The 16,630-nt window shown below is 40.8% G+C and overlaps 1 protein-coding gene across 3 annotated transcripts; it reads right to left on the bottom strand.

The window, feature by feature from the left end:
• Positions 1-120: 120 nt before the first annotated feature.
• On the bottom strand, positions 121-10,953 carry LOC134293734 (uncharacterized). Of its 3 annotated transcripts, XM_062962252.1 has the most exons (8): positions 10,752-10,947; positions 8,227-8,345; positions 7,733-8,119; positions 5,685-5,829; positions 4,279-4,320; positions 4,109-4,150; positions 2,362-2,418; positions 121-356 (listed from the first exon to the last, which is right to left on the bottom strand). In XM_062962252.1, the coding sequence occupies exons 2-8, from the start codon at positions 8,228-8,230 to the stop codon at positions 353-355; spliced, it is 681 nt and encodes a 226-aa protein (XP_062818322.1). In that variant the 5' UTR covers positions 8,231-8,345; positions 10,752-10,947; the 3' UTR covers positions 121-352. The 3 variants fall into 3 exon arrangements, with proteins under 3 accessions (XP_062818322.1, XP_062818321.1, XP_062818320.1); XM_062962251.1 differs by lacking the exon at positions 8,227-8,345 and having other exon boundaries at positions 7,739-8,119; positions 10,752-10,953; XM_062962250.1 differs by lacking the exon at positions 8,227-8,345 and having other exon boundaries at positions 10,752-10,952.
• Positions 10,954-16,630: the final 5,677 nt, after the last annotated feature.

Genomic DNA, 16,630 nt, shown 5'->3' with positions numbered 1-16,630 from the left:
CATAAGAGCTGTCCAGGGAAGGAAGGAGAGATTGGGACCCTAACTGCTTTCATTCTACAGAGTAGACGGACCTAAATTCATCCAACGGTTACGGAAGAAGGAGCACGGCGGAGGCCAAAGTGGTGGATACTGGAGGTTTTTATTCCATCCGTGGATATATAATGGGTTTATCTTTCTCTCCGGGCAACAAGGAGCCTGGATGGGTGCAAAGGATGGTCAAGATGTTTGGGAGGTTATCCTGGAAGATGAAGCACTTCTTCTTCTTCTTTGGTCTTCTTAGGGTCTCTGGAAGAAAGTCCATGGGGTCCAGGTGGATTCCAGGTGGGATGCAGGTTAGACACCTGGGCTGATTTCACCTGGAAGGACAACAGTCTCCGATTTAATTCTTATTTTTGGAAAAACTATTTTGCAGTTACTAATTTGTATGGCAACCCTAAAGTAAACCTATTTCAACCACTCTGCACAGACAAATTCACTCCCATGAGGTGCTCCAAATTCTGAAACTCAGGCAAACAGAGAATATTCACCTTCTCACTGGCCACCACTGGAGATGATGGGCCATGCAATCCAAGCCCTTGCACAGCGGCAACGCATCTGGCTGGATACTGGGCCCATAACCCTTGTCATGGGTTGTGCTTGTACCTGAAGAGGTTTATAGTTTTCAAATCACGACTCCCTGAGCTGCTGCAGGCTGGATATCAAGTGTCCCAGAAGCAAGCAAAAATACAGACAAGTCCTTTCCCAGCAAAACATGCTTCTCCCCGTCTATTAACAGAGTCTGTCAGCATCTGACCTTATCTACACACTGTATAGTAAACTGACGGATTCAGCTTTTCATCCAAAATATCCAGAGACTTTAATCGTCACTGTTGCAATGATGAGGAACTGAAAAATATGGATATTTAGACATATATTGTATGCACATTAGAAGCAGTGAAATGTAGAAAAATCAGACTCTCTCTGTGTTAGATTTTAGGGATGCACAAGCTGACAGGACAGAGGGGAGAAGGGGGGCCTGTTTTCTATACATTCCAGTGTGAATTGGTTCCTAGTACAGCTTGACAGGCCAAGAGTCGCCTCTTGATGGATCTCTCTTGGGATCTGTAACTTGCTACAGGCTTTTTAGAGTGCTTAGATAGAAAAATGCTGATTGTGCATATTTATGCCCATGTGTGTAAACATGTGAAGTGACGTACTGATGACGAGATGTATGTAGAAGCATGTTCTTTGTCTGAAAATGTATAAAAGGCAAGTCAACGCCTTGATGGGGGCTCTGGTTTGTTTTATTGAAGAGATTCCACTGCCAGAGATTCAGCTGAAAATAATAAACCGGACTCTTTGGGCTTTCAAATGATCTCTCTTGCTGTTATATCTCCTGTCATCGACAACAGCAATATATACAAATATACAATCAGAATATGCAGATCCACTTTCTTTGTACTTGAAAACAACCAGAGTAATCAGAGAGTCACATACAACATAGGTAAATACTCACATTGAGTCACACAGGAGAGAGAAAGATGGATTCTTTCCTCCTCCTCATATAGCCACCTGCTGATAGGTCATTAATAAGGGAAGCTGGCTGATGCAACCCTTTTGCAATGACACTGGCTGACACAATCCCTTTGCAATTATTACCGGCTGATGCAACCTCTTTGCAATGACACTGGCTGATGCAACCCCTTTGCAATGATTATTAGGTGATGTAATCCCTTTGCAATGACAATGGCTGATACAACCCCTTTGCAATTATTACCAGCTGATGCAACTTTTTTGTAGTGACATTGGCTGACACAACCCCTTTGCAATTATTATCGGCTGATGCAACCCCTTTGCAATTATTACTAGGTGATGCAACTCTTTTGCAGTGACATTGGCTGATGCAACCCCTTTTCGATGATACTGGCTGATGCAACTCCTTTGCAATTATTACCGGCTGATGCAACTCTTTTGCAGTGACATTGGCTGACACAACCCCTTTGCAATTATTACTGGCTGATGCAACCCCTTTGCAATTATTACTAGGTGATGCAACTCTTTTGCAGTGACATTGGCTGATGCAACCCCTTTTCGATGATACTGGCTGATGCAACCCCTTTGCAATGATTACTAGGTGATGCAACCCTTTTGCAATACATCTTACCTCACACATAATGACTCAGCCACACCCCTTAGGTATTGCATCATGAGATTTACAGTCATTAATTATCCAGGTGCTGCCAATATACCACATGTTCATCAAACAGTATTTTCTTCTATGATTAGAAATGCTGTCCCATTTCTATCTCACAGCCCAATGAGTTCTGATGCAAGGCAACCAAATCATATAAATGTAACATGTCTTTCAGGTCCAGTACTTACTGGGGTGCAGGTCCAGGTCCAGGAGTATGCATGCTTAGTCTCGGTTGGCTCCCAGGTCTAAAAAGACAAATTGTAGTGTGATCAATGGGGCCAAACCTGTTCTCTTCCCTCCCATCCCATCCCCCCCTCCATCACCTTAGCCAGGATCTGTTGCTATGGCAACAGAGAATCCACTTTTATTTTGCCCTGATCCCTGAGGTTCTCCCCTACTTTCACTTTGCAAGAGCTAGTTTATATATTTTTAATGTAATATTTTGAGGGTACATCTCGCCATTGATTTATGTAGCATTTTAATGGTTTATATACCATTTTAATGGTGTGTTTCGTATTATATTTCATAATCCAATGTTTATGTATTTATTGGTTTGCCCTGTATGTGAAAGACCTATGAGCTAAGCATGAAATAAACTACTTCTCTATTACTTTTGTCTTTGCATTTTGTATTACATCCTCTTTACTGCCCATATTTTATATTAAAGTTGTCTTCGTGTACATCATTTGTATTAAAGTACTTCTGTCTTTGTGCCCATGCTCTATATTACTTTTGTCTTCATGTTCATTAGTTTGTACTATTTTTGCCATCCTGTCTTGCACTCCTTCTGTCTTCATGCCTACATTTTATATTACTTTTGTCTTCATGTCCACAGTTTGTATTCCTATTGTCTTTATCTATATATATAAAAGGGTAATGAAATTTCGGCCTAGGACAAAACAACAAAACTACAAATCCCAGAAACACTAAACTTGGCAGCACAACCCCTCATCCATGCCTCTACGTTCATACAACAAAAAGAAAAGAAAAATAAAGTCCTAATTAGAGGGAGAGGAATAATTGTTTTTATCCAATTGCTGACAGAAGGCTAAGCTCCGCTCACTTGGTCTCCTAGCAACCCACTCAGCCCAGGGGACAGGCAGAGTTAGGCCTCACTTAGGCCTCTTCCACACTGCCTATAAAATACAGATTATCAGATTTGAACTGGATTACAGTATATGGCAGTGTAGACTCAAGGCCCTTCCACACAGCTATATAACCCATTTATAATCTTAGATTATCTACTTTGAACTGGATTATCTGGACTCCACACTCCCATATAATCCACTTCAGTGTGCATTTTATACAGCTGTGTAGAAGGGGCCTCATATAATCCAGTTCTAAGCAGATTATATAAGATTATAAATACAATATGTAATAATTACTGTGATATAATAATACAGAACAATACAATCTCTAAAATCAAGACAGTAAATTAAGAGCAACACTCTGAAACCATAAGCCACAGCAACGTGTGGCCGGGCAAAGCTAGTATATTATAAAATTAAACTGATCTAGGATATATCTACAGTCTGCCCTCACTTGAATAGCCACAACTCAGTGCTGGGGCATTATGGGAGTGCTAGTGTATTATATTACTTTAGCTTTCATGTTTTGTATAACTTTTGTCTTCATGCCCATATTGTACGTTGCTTTTGCCATCTCTCGCATTGCTTCTGTCTTCATGACTTCTATTAATTCTGTCTTATTGTCTTGTATTACTTCTGTCTTCATATCTCATATTGCTTCTGTCTTTGTGCCGCTTGATCCGCCTTCACTTGAATTTATGTCTAAATTTGCAAAAGCAGGATCTTGGGATCTCCGACATTCCCTCCCTCATTTCTCCCCGGCGATCCCAGTATCCCAAAGGAAAGTCTAGTTTTCCCTAACAGAAATGCCCACACTCCTATTGTTTCCAACTGGCTTGGTACTTACTTGGATGGCGTATGGGGGCTTCTACGTCCTCCAGAACCCAAGCTATTCCCAAGGAAAGAAAGAAAGGAATTAAGAGATGAGTCCACCTTAACCATATCCCAATGAAATGTTTAGCTTTTTCTAAGGGCAATGCCCACTCTCCTATTGTTTCCAACTGGCTTGGTACTTACTTGGATGATGAATGAGGGCTTCTACCTTCTCCAGAACCCAAGCTATTCCCAAGGAAAGAAAGAAAGGAATGAAGAGATGAGTCCAACTTAAACAGACCGGAAAGAAAACGACGCCATACAACGTCGTTGTGTCAATAATAATAATTTTTAAAAGGTAAAGGTTTCCCCTGACGTTAAGTCCAGTCATGACCTGCTCTGGGGGTTGGTGCTCATCTCCATTTCTAAGCCGAAGAGCCGGCGTTGTCCGTAGACACCTCCAAGGTCATGTGGCCACTGGCATGACTACATGGAGCACCGTTAACTTCCCACTGGAGCAGTACCTATTGATCTACTCACACTCTGGGGGTTGGCGCTCATCTCCATTTCTAAGCCAAAGAACCGGCGTTGTCCGTAGACACCTCCAAGGTCACATGGCCACTGGCATGACTACATGGAGCGCCGTTAACTTCCCACTGGAGCAGTACCTATTGATCTACTCACATTCTGAGGGTTGGTGCTCATCTCCATTTCTAAGCCGAAGAGCCGGCGTTGTCCGTAGACATCTCCAAGGTCATGTGGCCAGCATGATTGCATGGCGCGCTGTTACCTTCCTGCCAGAGCAGTACCTATTGATCTACTCACACTCTGGGGGTTGGCGCTCATCTCCATTTCTAAGGCAAAGAGCCGGCATTGTCCATAGACACCTCCAAGGTCATGTGGCCACTGGCATGACTACATGGAGAACTGTTACTTTCCTGCCGGAGCAGTACCTATTGATGTACTCACACTCTGGGGGTTGGCGCTCATCTCCATTTCTAAGCCAAAGAGCCGGCATTGTCCATAGACACCTCCAAGGTCATGTGGCCACTGGCATGACTACATGGAGCACTGTTACTTTCCCGCCGGAGCAGTACCTATTGATCTACTCACACTCTGAGGGTTGATGCTCATCTCCATTTCTAAGCCAAAGAGCCGGCATTGTCCGTAGACACCTCCAAGGTCATGTGGCCAGCATGACTGCATGGAGCGCTGTTACCTTCCCGCCGGAGCGGCACCTATTGATCTACTCACATTTGCATGTTTTCGAACTGCTAGGTTGGCAGAAACTGGGGCGCTCACTCCGCTCCCGGGATTTGAACCTGGGACCTTTTGGTCCACAAGTTCAGCAGCTCAGCGCTTTAACACACTGTGCCACCAGGGGCCCCTAATAATAATAATACTCTTTTTAAATCCGAGTAAACTGGTTTTTGTGTGTATTTTAAATCCATTGTAATGTTTTTCATGGTTATAATTAAACATTTTAAAATAGCACAAAATAGTCTTTAGATATAGGCGGAGGTAATGATTTGCTTTTGTCTCTTGAGTTCCTCCCCGCAAGAGACGACGGATCCATTGGAAATAAAGAACAAAGATTAAATTAATATTACCCTTCCGGTTGTTTCATGGTCCGGTACATAATCAGGCCTACGATTAAGAGGGACACAATGAGGCAGGCGACGCCAATGCCGGCCATGTTGCCCAAGGTGATGACCTTTGGTTCGCCCGCATCTGGATCTGGAGAAGGCGTGTTCGCTGGGCACACAAGGAAACACCATTAGGACTGCCATAGGATGTTGGGACAGGTTATCCACCCCTATTTCTTTCCTCAAGAGCTCTGCTTCCGCCAACTGGTCTGGGATCAGAAAAAATGACTGCAGCTCCCATCATCCCCTTTCTGGACGTAGGACACAGAGATCTGTGATCCCGAAGGGGTTACTCTGCTTGGTTGAACTTCACTTAGACTTTATTTATTTATTTTATTTCCAGAATTTATACCCCGCCCTTCTCACCCGGTGGGGACTCAGGGCGGCTTACACAGTTGGCAACATTTAATGCCAAGAACATAATAATAAAACAAAAAAACAGTACATATAATCAATTAAAACTATAAAAATACATCATTAAAATACATTATAAAAATTAAAACATAAGTAAATTAGATCCATTTGTCTAAAAACCTCATGCTTCAGCCTTCTCTTAGACTTCTTCTCTCTTTTTTACAATATACAGTAGAGTCTCACTTATCCAACATAAACGGGCCGGCAGAATGTTGGATAAGCGAATATGTTGGATAATAAGGAGGGATTAAGGAAAAGCCTATTAAACATCAAATTAGGTTATGATTTTACAAATTAAGCACCAAAACATCATGTTATACAACAAATTTGACAGAAAAAGTAATTCAATAAGCAGTAATGCTACGTAGTAATTACTGTATTTATGAATTTAGTACAGTAGAGTCTCATTTATCCAACATAAACGGGCCGGCAGAACGTAGGATAAGCAAATATGTTGGATAATAAGGAGGGATTAAGGAAAAGCCTATTAAACATCAAATTAGGTTATGATTTTACAAATTAAGCACCAAAACATCATGTTATACAACAAATTTGACAGAAAAAGTAGTTCAATAAGCAGTAATGCTACGTAGTAATTACTGTATTTATGAATTTAGTACAGTAGAGTCTCACTTATCCAACATAAACGGGCCGGCAGAACGTTGGATAAGCAAATATGTTGGACAATAAGGAGGGATTAAGAAAAAGCCTATTAAACATCAAATTAGGTTATGATTTTACAAATTAAGCACCAAAACATCATGTTATACAACAAATTTGACAGAAAAAGTAGTTCAATACGCAGTAATGTTATGTTGCAATTAGTGTAGTTAAAAATTTAGCACCAAAATATCATGATGTATTGAAAACATTGACTACAAAAATGCTTTGGATAATCCAGAATGTTGGATAAGCAAGTGTTGGATAAGTGAGACTCTACTGTATACATTAGGGCTGTGCAATCAATAAAACATGTCTCAAAACTCAGTACAAAATTAGCGGGCGTTTCGTTTCCCAAGTGTTTCTAAAGTTCTTGTCAGTGAAAATTTCATTACTCTAACGCGAGTTACGAAATCTCGCTTCTTTTTCGTTATCGTAGTTGTGCCAGTGGGGAAACTTCAGCAGCTCCTCGTTTTTGCAGTTATTGGGGTGAAACTTAGCCCACCAAGTTTCAGAACGTTTCACTTATCTATGGGTTTATGGGGAATTTTCAAAGTTTTATAAACAGCTTTAAAAAAACCCGACAAGAGCAACCTCCTTAAATTTTCTGTACAGTGACACAAGAAGTATTCGTACATCTACTGATTTTAGGGAATTAAAAAAAATTAGTCACAACAGCTATACCCTTGAATCTTTAGGTTTACAAAGAGCAAACGAAAAAGTATTGGGTATGTTTGGACTGTTACGTTTTTGGCGCAGGCCATGCCCACGTGTCGGATATCGCCTCGTAAATATGAATTTGACGAAATTGATTCAACTTACAACAATTAATGATAATTTTGCACAACCCTACTACTGTACATGTGAAAAAAAATATATAAAAGAAGAAGTAAAAGTGCCACTGTTTGGCCATGTAGATGCCCCCCAAAACCCCAAACCTTTACTATCTTCCAGGATCCGCAGGAAGGTTTTGCCAATCTCGGTCACCCCAGTGGTGTTCCTGATGAGAACGTAGAGAGTCATGTCCTCGGTTTTCAGTTGGGTGATACGCATGGTACAGTTGGACCGGAGGATCTGCCTCCCGTCGTAGCCATCTCCCATCACGACCTTATTGTCAGGTTTTATCTTATGCAAGAAGATCTCATGGTATTCGCTATCAAAGCTCTTGAGCCACAGGCAGGAGATCACGTCCATTGCCGTTGTCACCGGGATCAGTGTAACCGAGTCTCCAATCAATGGGTACTCCGGGGTCACTGCAATGCTAATAGTCACGTTTTTGGTGGCTTGCGAGTGAGCCACGAGGAAGCACGAACTCCAGATCTGGGCTGGTTGGAGAAGCCAACATTCAGTGTTATCTTTCTAGAACAGTCATATCCCATTATCCACACACACAGTACTGTATTCCAAGTTGTAATCAGGTTTGAACACTTACCCATATTTCATTGCATAATAGTCGCCCTTTTTTCATTAAAATAAAGACGCGAGGAAACGACATCTGCCTTTGATTCTCTATTTTCTGTTGGTGTTGATTTTAAATGAATTGCCTTGGCTCTGAAAGAGGAGGAAGAGGGACGATCCAGCCTCAAAGAAACAGCTCCATTCCTGTTTGTTCTTAAATTACAGACGCATTTGCGGCTGATTATCTCGTCCTTCCTTCCTTCCTTCCTTCCTTCCTTCCTTCCTTCCTTCTTTCTAGCACAATCATATTCCATTATCCAAAATCTCTCCATGTCAACCTGAGCCAGCAAATAGTGTTGGAGACCAAGTTGTGAAACCTTTGGGAAGCGGAAACTGAAGAATGGGGTGGGCGATGGGCTTTAAAATGAAGAGCTAACGGGGGAAAAACCAGCAGAGTCTTTCCTTTCTGTAGACCTAAAAGCAGTCATAGCCAGCTCCAACCAAACCTGTTTGTGAGTGGTTTTCTTTTTGCTAACTGGATCCTGCAGTTTGACATACACACACACACCCAGTTGTATTCCAAGAAAACGGGATGGAGGGAAGGAAGGAAGGAAGGAAGGAAGGAAGGAAGGAAGGAAGGAAGGAAGGAAGGAAGGAAGGAAGGAAAGAAGGAAGGGAAGGATCAGCCTCAAATATGGGTGCAACTACGAGGGCTATCCAGAAAGTACATTACGTTTTGGAATTAAAAATGAACAAAGTATAGGAGAAAACATTTACCATATGCAGTTGAAAGCCACACCCAAATACCACTTCTCACGTAGTCGCGATTCAAATCTAGGCACTTACCATAGCAATGAATGAGCTTTGCAACTTCTTCCCCACTAAATTTTGCCGCTTGCTTCCTCAACCATTTGTTTCCAACAATGGGGACATGGCTGGCAACGCAGCGTTTTGGCGACACTGAACAGCTGCAGGAAGGGGTGACCGGCTGGTTGAGGGCGCAAGCGGCAGAATTTAGTGGGGAAGGAGTTGCAAAGCTCCTTCATCGCTATGGTAAGCACTAGATTTTAATGGCGACTATGTGAGATGTGGTATTTGGGTGTGGCTTTCAACTGCATATGGTAAATATTTTCTCCTATACTTTGTTCATTTTTAATTCCAAAACGTAATCTACTTTCTGGATAGCCCTTGTATTATGCAAGGAAAACAAAAATACTATTTTGGCACCTAAAAAAATGGGGGTGAGACTATTTTGTGATGGTGACTATTATGCGATGAAATATGATATTTTCTACTATGTTTTCCCATTCATGAAGCCAGGGTACACCTACACTATCAAATGAATGTAATTTGAACTGCCCTGGCTTAATGCTATGGGACTCTAGGATTTGCAATTCTGTGAGGTGATAATGGGCCATCTACATTGTAGAATTATTGCAGTTTGGTGCCACTTGAACCGCCCTGACTCAATGCTATGGGATTTGAGGATGTTTAGGCCTTGGGGGTATTAAAGGCCCACCTGTATTGTGGAATTAAAGCAGTTTGACATAGACCCCAGGGGTGAGGAAAGTGGTATATAAATACAGTAAATAAATACGTTTTTACTGCAATGGTTTAATGCTATGGAATCCTGGGAGTTACAGTTTTCCTAAAGGTGCCCCTACACTGCAGAACAAATGCAGTTTGGCCCTATTTAAACTTCAAAGGTTCAATGCTATAGGATCCTGGGAACTGTAGTGTTGCAAGGTCATCAGCCTTCTCTGCCAACGTGTGCAAACTACAACTCCCAAGATCCCACTGCATGGAGATATGACAGCTCAAGTAGGGTCCAAATGCGTCCAATGATTTCTTGACATTTTTATGGATGACCAGCAACAATCCTTCTGCACCGTTCCATTAATGCACTGTGTTCTCTATGTATTTAATGTTTTAATCACTAGGTGGGCTGAAAGGCCATCAGTCGGTGCCTTTGAGCCAGACATGAAAGTATTAAGCCATACGTGAAAGTAACAATAATACAAATAATGCAAACATGAAAGTTTCAATTTAAGACAAATTGAAAGGATGGGAACCAACCCGCTGGGTGTGTTTGTGGGCACAGCCATGGTGTATAGCAGGCCACCCACGGCCAAAGCCATGATCTTTCCCACCCCCTAAATGTACCCCTTGGGTCTCTCCTTGTACAGATAGATAATATATTTGTATCACGCACCCCATTGAACCCAATCCCTGAAAAATATTTCAGGAGGAAATGCTTTCATAAGATTAATGTATATATATTTTTCTTCTTCCTGACTTGCAAGAGTGTCTTTCTCTTTGCAAACCATTCCCTTGATTAAGAGCGAGGGAGGCTTTGCAAAAGAAAACACACTGATAAGGGAGGAGAAGAGAGAAATAGATCACATATTGCAAGCAACAGCCTGCAAGCCTTGACCTTGACCCGATTATAAGCCAGGGGAGGCTTTTTCAGCTCATAAATAAGGGCTGAAAAACTCAGCTTATCTTCGAGTATATACAGTATATTTGTATCACGCACCCCATTGAACCCCAATCGCTCACCGGCTAGAAAGAGGCTCAGCCAAGATGTCCCGCAGCCGCTGCTCAGTGCCCACATGATGTCCCTAAGAATTTGAGTGACGGGTCAAGCCTTGGGCATGCTGGGAGGGTCTTCTGTGCCCGGCTTGATGCCCGCGGGGACCCCGTCTTGGGTCAGCCCAGCCCGCCTCGCCCCCGCCGGCCTAGGAGCCCACACTGACGGATGCCCACCCATCATAAGCCTTTCTAGGAAGACATCACAAAGCAAAGGGCTCGGCCATTGTGAGGCGGAAAATTCCTCCAAGGTGGGCATTCTCTCCCTCAGGACAGGGCGGCGGCCATGGCATTAGTATAATACCAAGTTGTTGTTGTTGTTGTTGTTGTTGTTGTGTTTTTTTTAATTTTGTGTTTTCAAATACATTACAACTTGTACACTCGTTTTGCTTCTGACATGATAAATAAATAACAGCATTGTTGTTGTTGTTGTTGTTGTTGTTGTTGTTGTTGTTGTTGTTGTTGTTGTAGAAGCCATATATTCGAAACAAGGAGCGACATTAATAACAAATGGCCAAGAAAACCGGAAAAATATTCAAATCAACAGGGGAACACGGCAAGGGTGCCCATTATCACCACTTCTGTTCATCATAATTATGGAAACATTACTGAGAAGCATAAATGAAGATAAAACCCTAGAAGGGTTAAAAATTAGGAACCAAAACTACAAAATGCAAGTATACGCTGATGATGTAGTCTGCATAATTGAAAACCCGGGTAAGAACAACATGTGGGTTGAGAAGATAGAAATATTTGGGAAATTAGCAGGTTTTACATTGAACAAACAAAAAACTAAGATACTAACAGAAAACATAGACGGGAAACTGAAGGAGGACATACTGATAATGACATCTAGTAATGCTAAACTTTTGAAAAATTATGAAAAACACTGGACTACGATTAAGCAAGATATGGAAAAATGGAAATATCAAAATATCTCAGCTATAATAAAAAATGTCTATTCTGCCCAAATTACTGTTTCTTTTTCACACACTACCAATAATTAGGAATGACTACCTCTTTAAAAAATGGAATACCGATCTAACAAAATTTATATGGAAAAATAAAAGACCAAGGATAAAGTTAAGAATATTAATGGACGATAAGAAGAGAGGAGGATTGGTTCTCCCAGATTTCAAAGCATATTATGAAGCATGTATATTGGGCCACTCTGAAAAACACTAAACTGCTAATATTGGAAGGACATGATCTAAGATCGGGGTGGCATGACTACCTGTGGTATAACAAAAGTCAGAGAAAATTTTTGGTTCTGACTCCTAGAATAGTATATTTTTGCTTTTTAGTACATTAAAAATACCTTTTAATGTATTTCCTTAGATGGTAGAATATAAATGCCTGCATTTCAGGCAGAATTTATTAAATAAAATAAAGCATTTATTTTCCAACTGTCGTATTGGAACAACAATGATTGTTTAGTTTAACTTTAACAGTTTTTGGCAGTTCTTTGTTAGAGCATTTCCAATGTTAGCTGCTTCTAACCTAGCAATTTTATTCGAAGTGTTTAATGCCAGTGCTAATGCTTTTTTGCTTTTTGGTGTGTTTCTTTGCCAAATACTTTTGCATTTTTATATCGCAATTTGTTCAGATTTATTATTCTTATTTTTTTATATAAATATGGACACTTTAGCTTTGTTTTTGGTTTTCTTTCTTTCTCCCTTTTTGATCCTTTTTTAACCGCAGTTTTCCTACTTTCTATACAATCAAATGTTCTCACTCTTTCGATGTTAATTTACTCTATCTTATAAGGTAAAACTCATATATAAAAATCTAATCTAATCTAATCTAATCTAAATCTATCTAATCTAATCTAAATCTAAATCTTAATCTAATCCAGGGGTCCTCAAACTTTTTAAGCCGAGGGCCGGTCCACAATCCTTCAGACCGTTGAGGGGCCGGATTATCATTTGAAAAAAAAAATACAAACAAATTCCGATGCACACTGCACATGTCTTATTTGTAGTGCAAAAACAACAACAAGAAGAACAACGAAAGAACAATGCAATATTTAAAAATAAAAACAATTTTAACCAACATACATTTATCAGGATTTCAATGGGAAGTGTGGTTCTGCTTCTGGCCAATGAGATAGTCAAGTTAATTAGGATTGTTGTTGTTGTTGTTGTTGTTGTGTGCCTTCAAGTCATTTCAGACTTCGGGCGAGCCTAAGTCTAAAATGTATTTATTTATTATTTATTTATTTACTGCATTAATTTGCTACATTTGTATCACACCCTTCTCACCTCAAAGGGGACTCAGAGTGGCTTACAAATTATATGTACATACAATATATTATATTATTAGCATAGCACAATATTAGCATTATAGATTAGTATATTGAACTATACCACTATACTGTAATATTATATGTAATATAGAATATATAATTAATATTATTATATGGTAATACTATTAGTGTTATATTGTATTACATTATACTATTATTATCAATATTATATGTATATACAATATATTATATTATAAAACTGAGGGCGGGGGCCAGGTAAATGACCTTGGAGGGCCGCATCCGGCCCCCGGGCCTTAGTTTGGGGACCCCTGATCTAATCTATTTAAATCTAATCTATCTAATCTAAATCTAAATCTAAATCTAATCTAAATCCATAATAAAAGCGAAAACCCATATGTGTATATGTGGCACAGATGTCTGCTTACACAGACAGCCTCCAGCCTCAATAAACAGGCTATACTTCCCAGGGTTAAGAATCTAGCAAGTCACTCTTTTCCACTGACATTGTGGTTACAGCGAGCGCCATGAACATGCATCCCAGCCCCTGCCAATGTCCTTCCCAAACACTACGTCCCACCACCCAAGGAATGCTTTCGTTTGGGGACCATTTCATCCTAGATTTTTCTTTTTCTTCCACCACAGGCAGGAATCCCAGGGTTCTCCATTGCTGTGTCATTTGCATGGCCCCGCCCACTGACCTTTCCTTTCCAATCTCTCTGCATAACAAACAGAGCACAACTGAGCTGCAACTAAACTTACTGGAGGAGTTTGGGGATTGACTCCACAGGGTGGAAATTGTAGTTCACCCTGCATCAAGTCAGAGCCCTGTGACTCTTACTGGGGAATGTAGTTGTAGTTCAACTACACCCAGAACGCTATGGACCCAAACAATGATGGCTCTCGGCCAAACTTGCCATGCATACTCGATATGCCCAGATCTGAATACTGGTGGGTTTTGAGAGGAATTGACCTAGACATTTGGGAGTAGTAGGTACTGGGATTTATAGTTCACCTGCAATCGAACCCCACCAATGATGGACCAGGACCACACTTGGCACACAGAACCCCCATAACCAATAGAACATATTGGACTACTTTGGGGAAAAGGGAGTTATAGTTCACCTGCATCCAGAGAAACAGTGACCCCCACCGACAATGGGACGGGACCACACTTCACACAGAGAAGCCTCAAGACCAACTGAACATACTGCAGATGTTTGTGGGAATGGGCCTTTATTTTGGGAGTTGTAGTTCACCTACATCCAAAGAGCACTGAACCCAGCCAATGACGGATCTGGATCAAACCTGGCACACAGACTCAACATAGCCTGCTGTGGATACTGACAGATGTTTCAGGACAATTGCCCCGGGAATCTGGGAGTTGTAGTAGTTCACCCCATCCAGAGAGCACTGCAGCCAGGCCATGACCAGCCAACGACAGATCTGGACCACGCTTGCTACACAGACCCACAATGGCCCACTTTGAATACTGGCAGGGTTTGGGGAGGATTGACCCACGATTCTGGGAATTATAGTTCGCCCACTCCAAACTGAGAATACATAACATTGAAAGACAAATACAGTAGAGTCTCACTTATCCAACGTAAACGGGCCGGCAGAACGTTGGATAAGCGAATATGTTGGATAATAAGGAGGGATTAAGGAAAAGCCTATTAAACATCAAATTAGGTTATGATTTTACAAATGAAGCACCAAAACATCATGTTAGACAACAAATTTGGCAGAAAAAGTAGTTCAATACGCAGTAATGCTATGTAGTAATTACTGTATTCATGAATTTAGGACCAAAATATCATGATATATTGAAAACATTGACTACAAAAATGCGTTGGATAATCCAGAACGTTGGATAAGCGAGTGTTGGATAAGTGAGACTCTACTGTAATACCATTCTCAGATGACCCGGGCACCGCCGGGTCGCCAAGCTAGTGTATGTATGTGTGTGTGTGTGTGTGTGTCTATATATATATATATATATATATATATATATATATATATTATTAAGTATTTTTGCATACAGGTTTAAAATAGTGGGGTTCAAAAATGGGAGAGGGAAGTAGGGGGGTAGGGATGAGGGGGTGGGGCTGGGAGCGAGGATATAGAAGAGGGGGGAGGAAAAAGGGGAAAGGAGGAGAAACAAAAGCAAAGGGGTGGGTTTTAGGAGGGGGGAGGGGGAGGGGGCTGGAGAGAGGTTCGGGAATGTCGTTTGAGTCTTTGGATGTCAGAGAGTAGTCCCGTTGTGGTGTCGGCTATTCCATGGGTAACTGTCTCTTTGGGTGGGGGGGGGGGGGGGTCCGTTTGCCTCCTGAAGCGACTTATTGTGTTGCGAGATTTGTATATTTCTGTTTGTTCTTATGGAATTTCTTCGAAGTATGTCCGTCTTTTCCTTATGTATTCTTCAAATGTTGACCAGTCGGTTTCTTTTATTGGTTGTCCATGGTGTTTCTTCCTCAGGAAGGTTAGTCTGTCCATGGTCTTTATTTCCCATACTTTTAATAGCCATTGATTGATTGAAGGGGTCTGGTTTGTTCTCCATAGTTTGGCGAAGGCAATCCTGGCTCCTATAACCAAATAGTTTAGAATTTTTTCCTCATTTGTATTCAATTTCAAATTTTTTAGGCCCAATAGGTATAGTTCTGGTCTCATATGTAGTTTCTTTCCCATTATTTTTTGACATTCTTCGTGGATTTTTTTCCAGTACCTCTTTGTTTCGGGACAGGACCACCACATGTGGTAGAAACTGCCCTCATTCACCTGGCATTTCCAGCATTTTATTTGAATATTTTTGTTGTAATGGCTTTTTTTTGGAGTGATGTACCATCTGTAAATCATTTTGTATTGATTTTCTTTTAAGTCGGTTGCATATGTTTGTTTTATATTTTTCTTCCAGATTGATTCCCATTCCTCATATCTTATAGGCCTTCCTATGTCTTTGGACCATTGCACCATGCTTCCCTTAATTTGTTCTTCCTCGGTATTCCACTCCAAGAGTTTCTTATATATCTTTGTAATTAATTTGTTCTCGGACTCTAGAATTTTGTCCCATTCTGAGTCTTTCTTCATGAAGCCATCTTGTTTATCCTTAATGTATTCTTCCTTTATTTGCCTGTAGTGGATCCATGATAAGTGACCAAATGATTTCAATATTTCTTCTTGTGATTTTAGTACGTATTCATTTTCTTGACTTGTGAGGACATCTCTGTATGTGGGCCAGTTTATGTTGCTTTGGATACTCTTCTGAGTTATTGCTAGTGGCGATAGCCACATTGGAGTCTTGGTGAACATTCTTATTTTATTTCTCCCATATGTTGTTTAGTGAAGTTCTTATTATATGGTTTCTGAATATTTTCTTATCATTTTTGTCTGCTTTGTGCCATATATATAAATGCCAGTCGGCTTTTAGGTCAAAACCTTCTAGATTCAAGATTTTCTTGTTCTTTAAAGCTAGTATATACCGTGTTTCCCCGAAAATAAGACAGTGTCTTGTATTAATTTTTGCTCCCAAAGATGCTCTAGGTCTTATTTTCAAGGGATGTCTTAATTTTCCATGAAGAAGAATTCA

Source organism: Anolis carolinensis, unplaced genomic scaffold (assembly GCF_035594765.1).
Source record: "Anolis carolinensis isolate JA03-04 unplaced genomic scaffold, rAnoCar3.1.pri scaffold_10, whole genome shotgun sequence".
Taxonomy (NCBI): Eukaryota; Metazoa; Chordata; class Lepidosauria; order Squamata; family Dactyloidae; genus Anolis; species Anolis carolinensis.
This window is presented reverse-complemented; position numbering and strand designations above follow the sequence as displayed.

Coding starts and splice junctions, on each gene's coding strand:
- LOC134293734 (XM_062962250.1), bottom strand. CDS start 10,806: ATGTGGGCACTGAGCAGCGGCTGCGGGACATCTTGGCTGAGCCTCTTT. Junction 4,321..5,684: donor ACCATGAAACAACCGGAAGG/GTAATATTAATT, acceptor CCTTGGGAATAG/CTTGGGTTCTGGAGAAGGTA. Junction 4,151..4,278: donor AGCCCTCATTCATCATCCAA/GTAAGTACCAAG, acceptor CCTTGGGAATAG/CTTGGGTTCTGGAGGACGTA.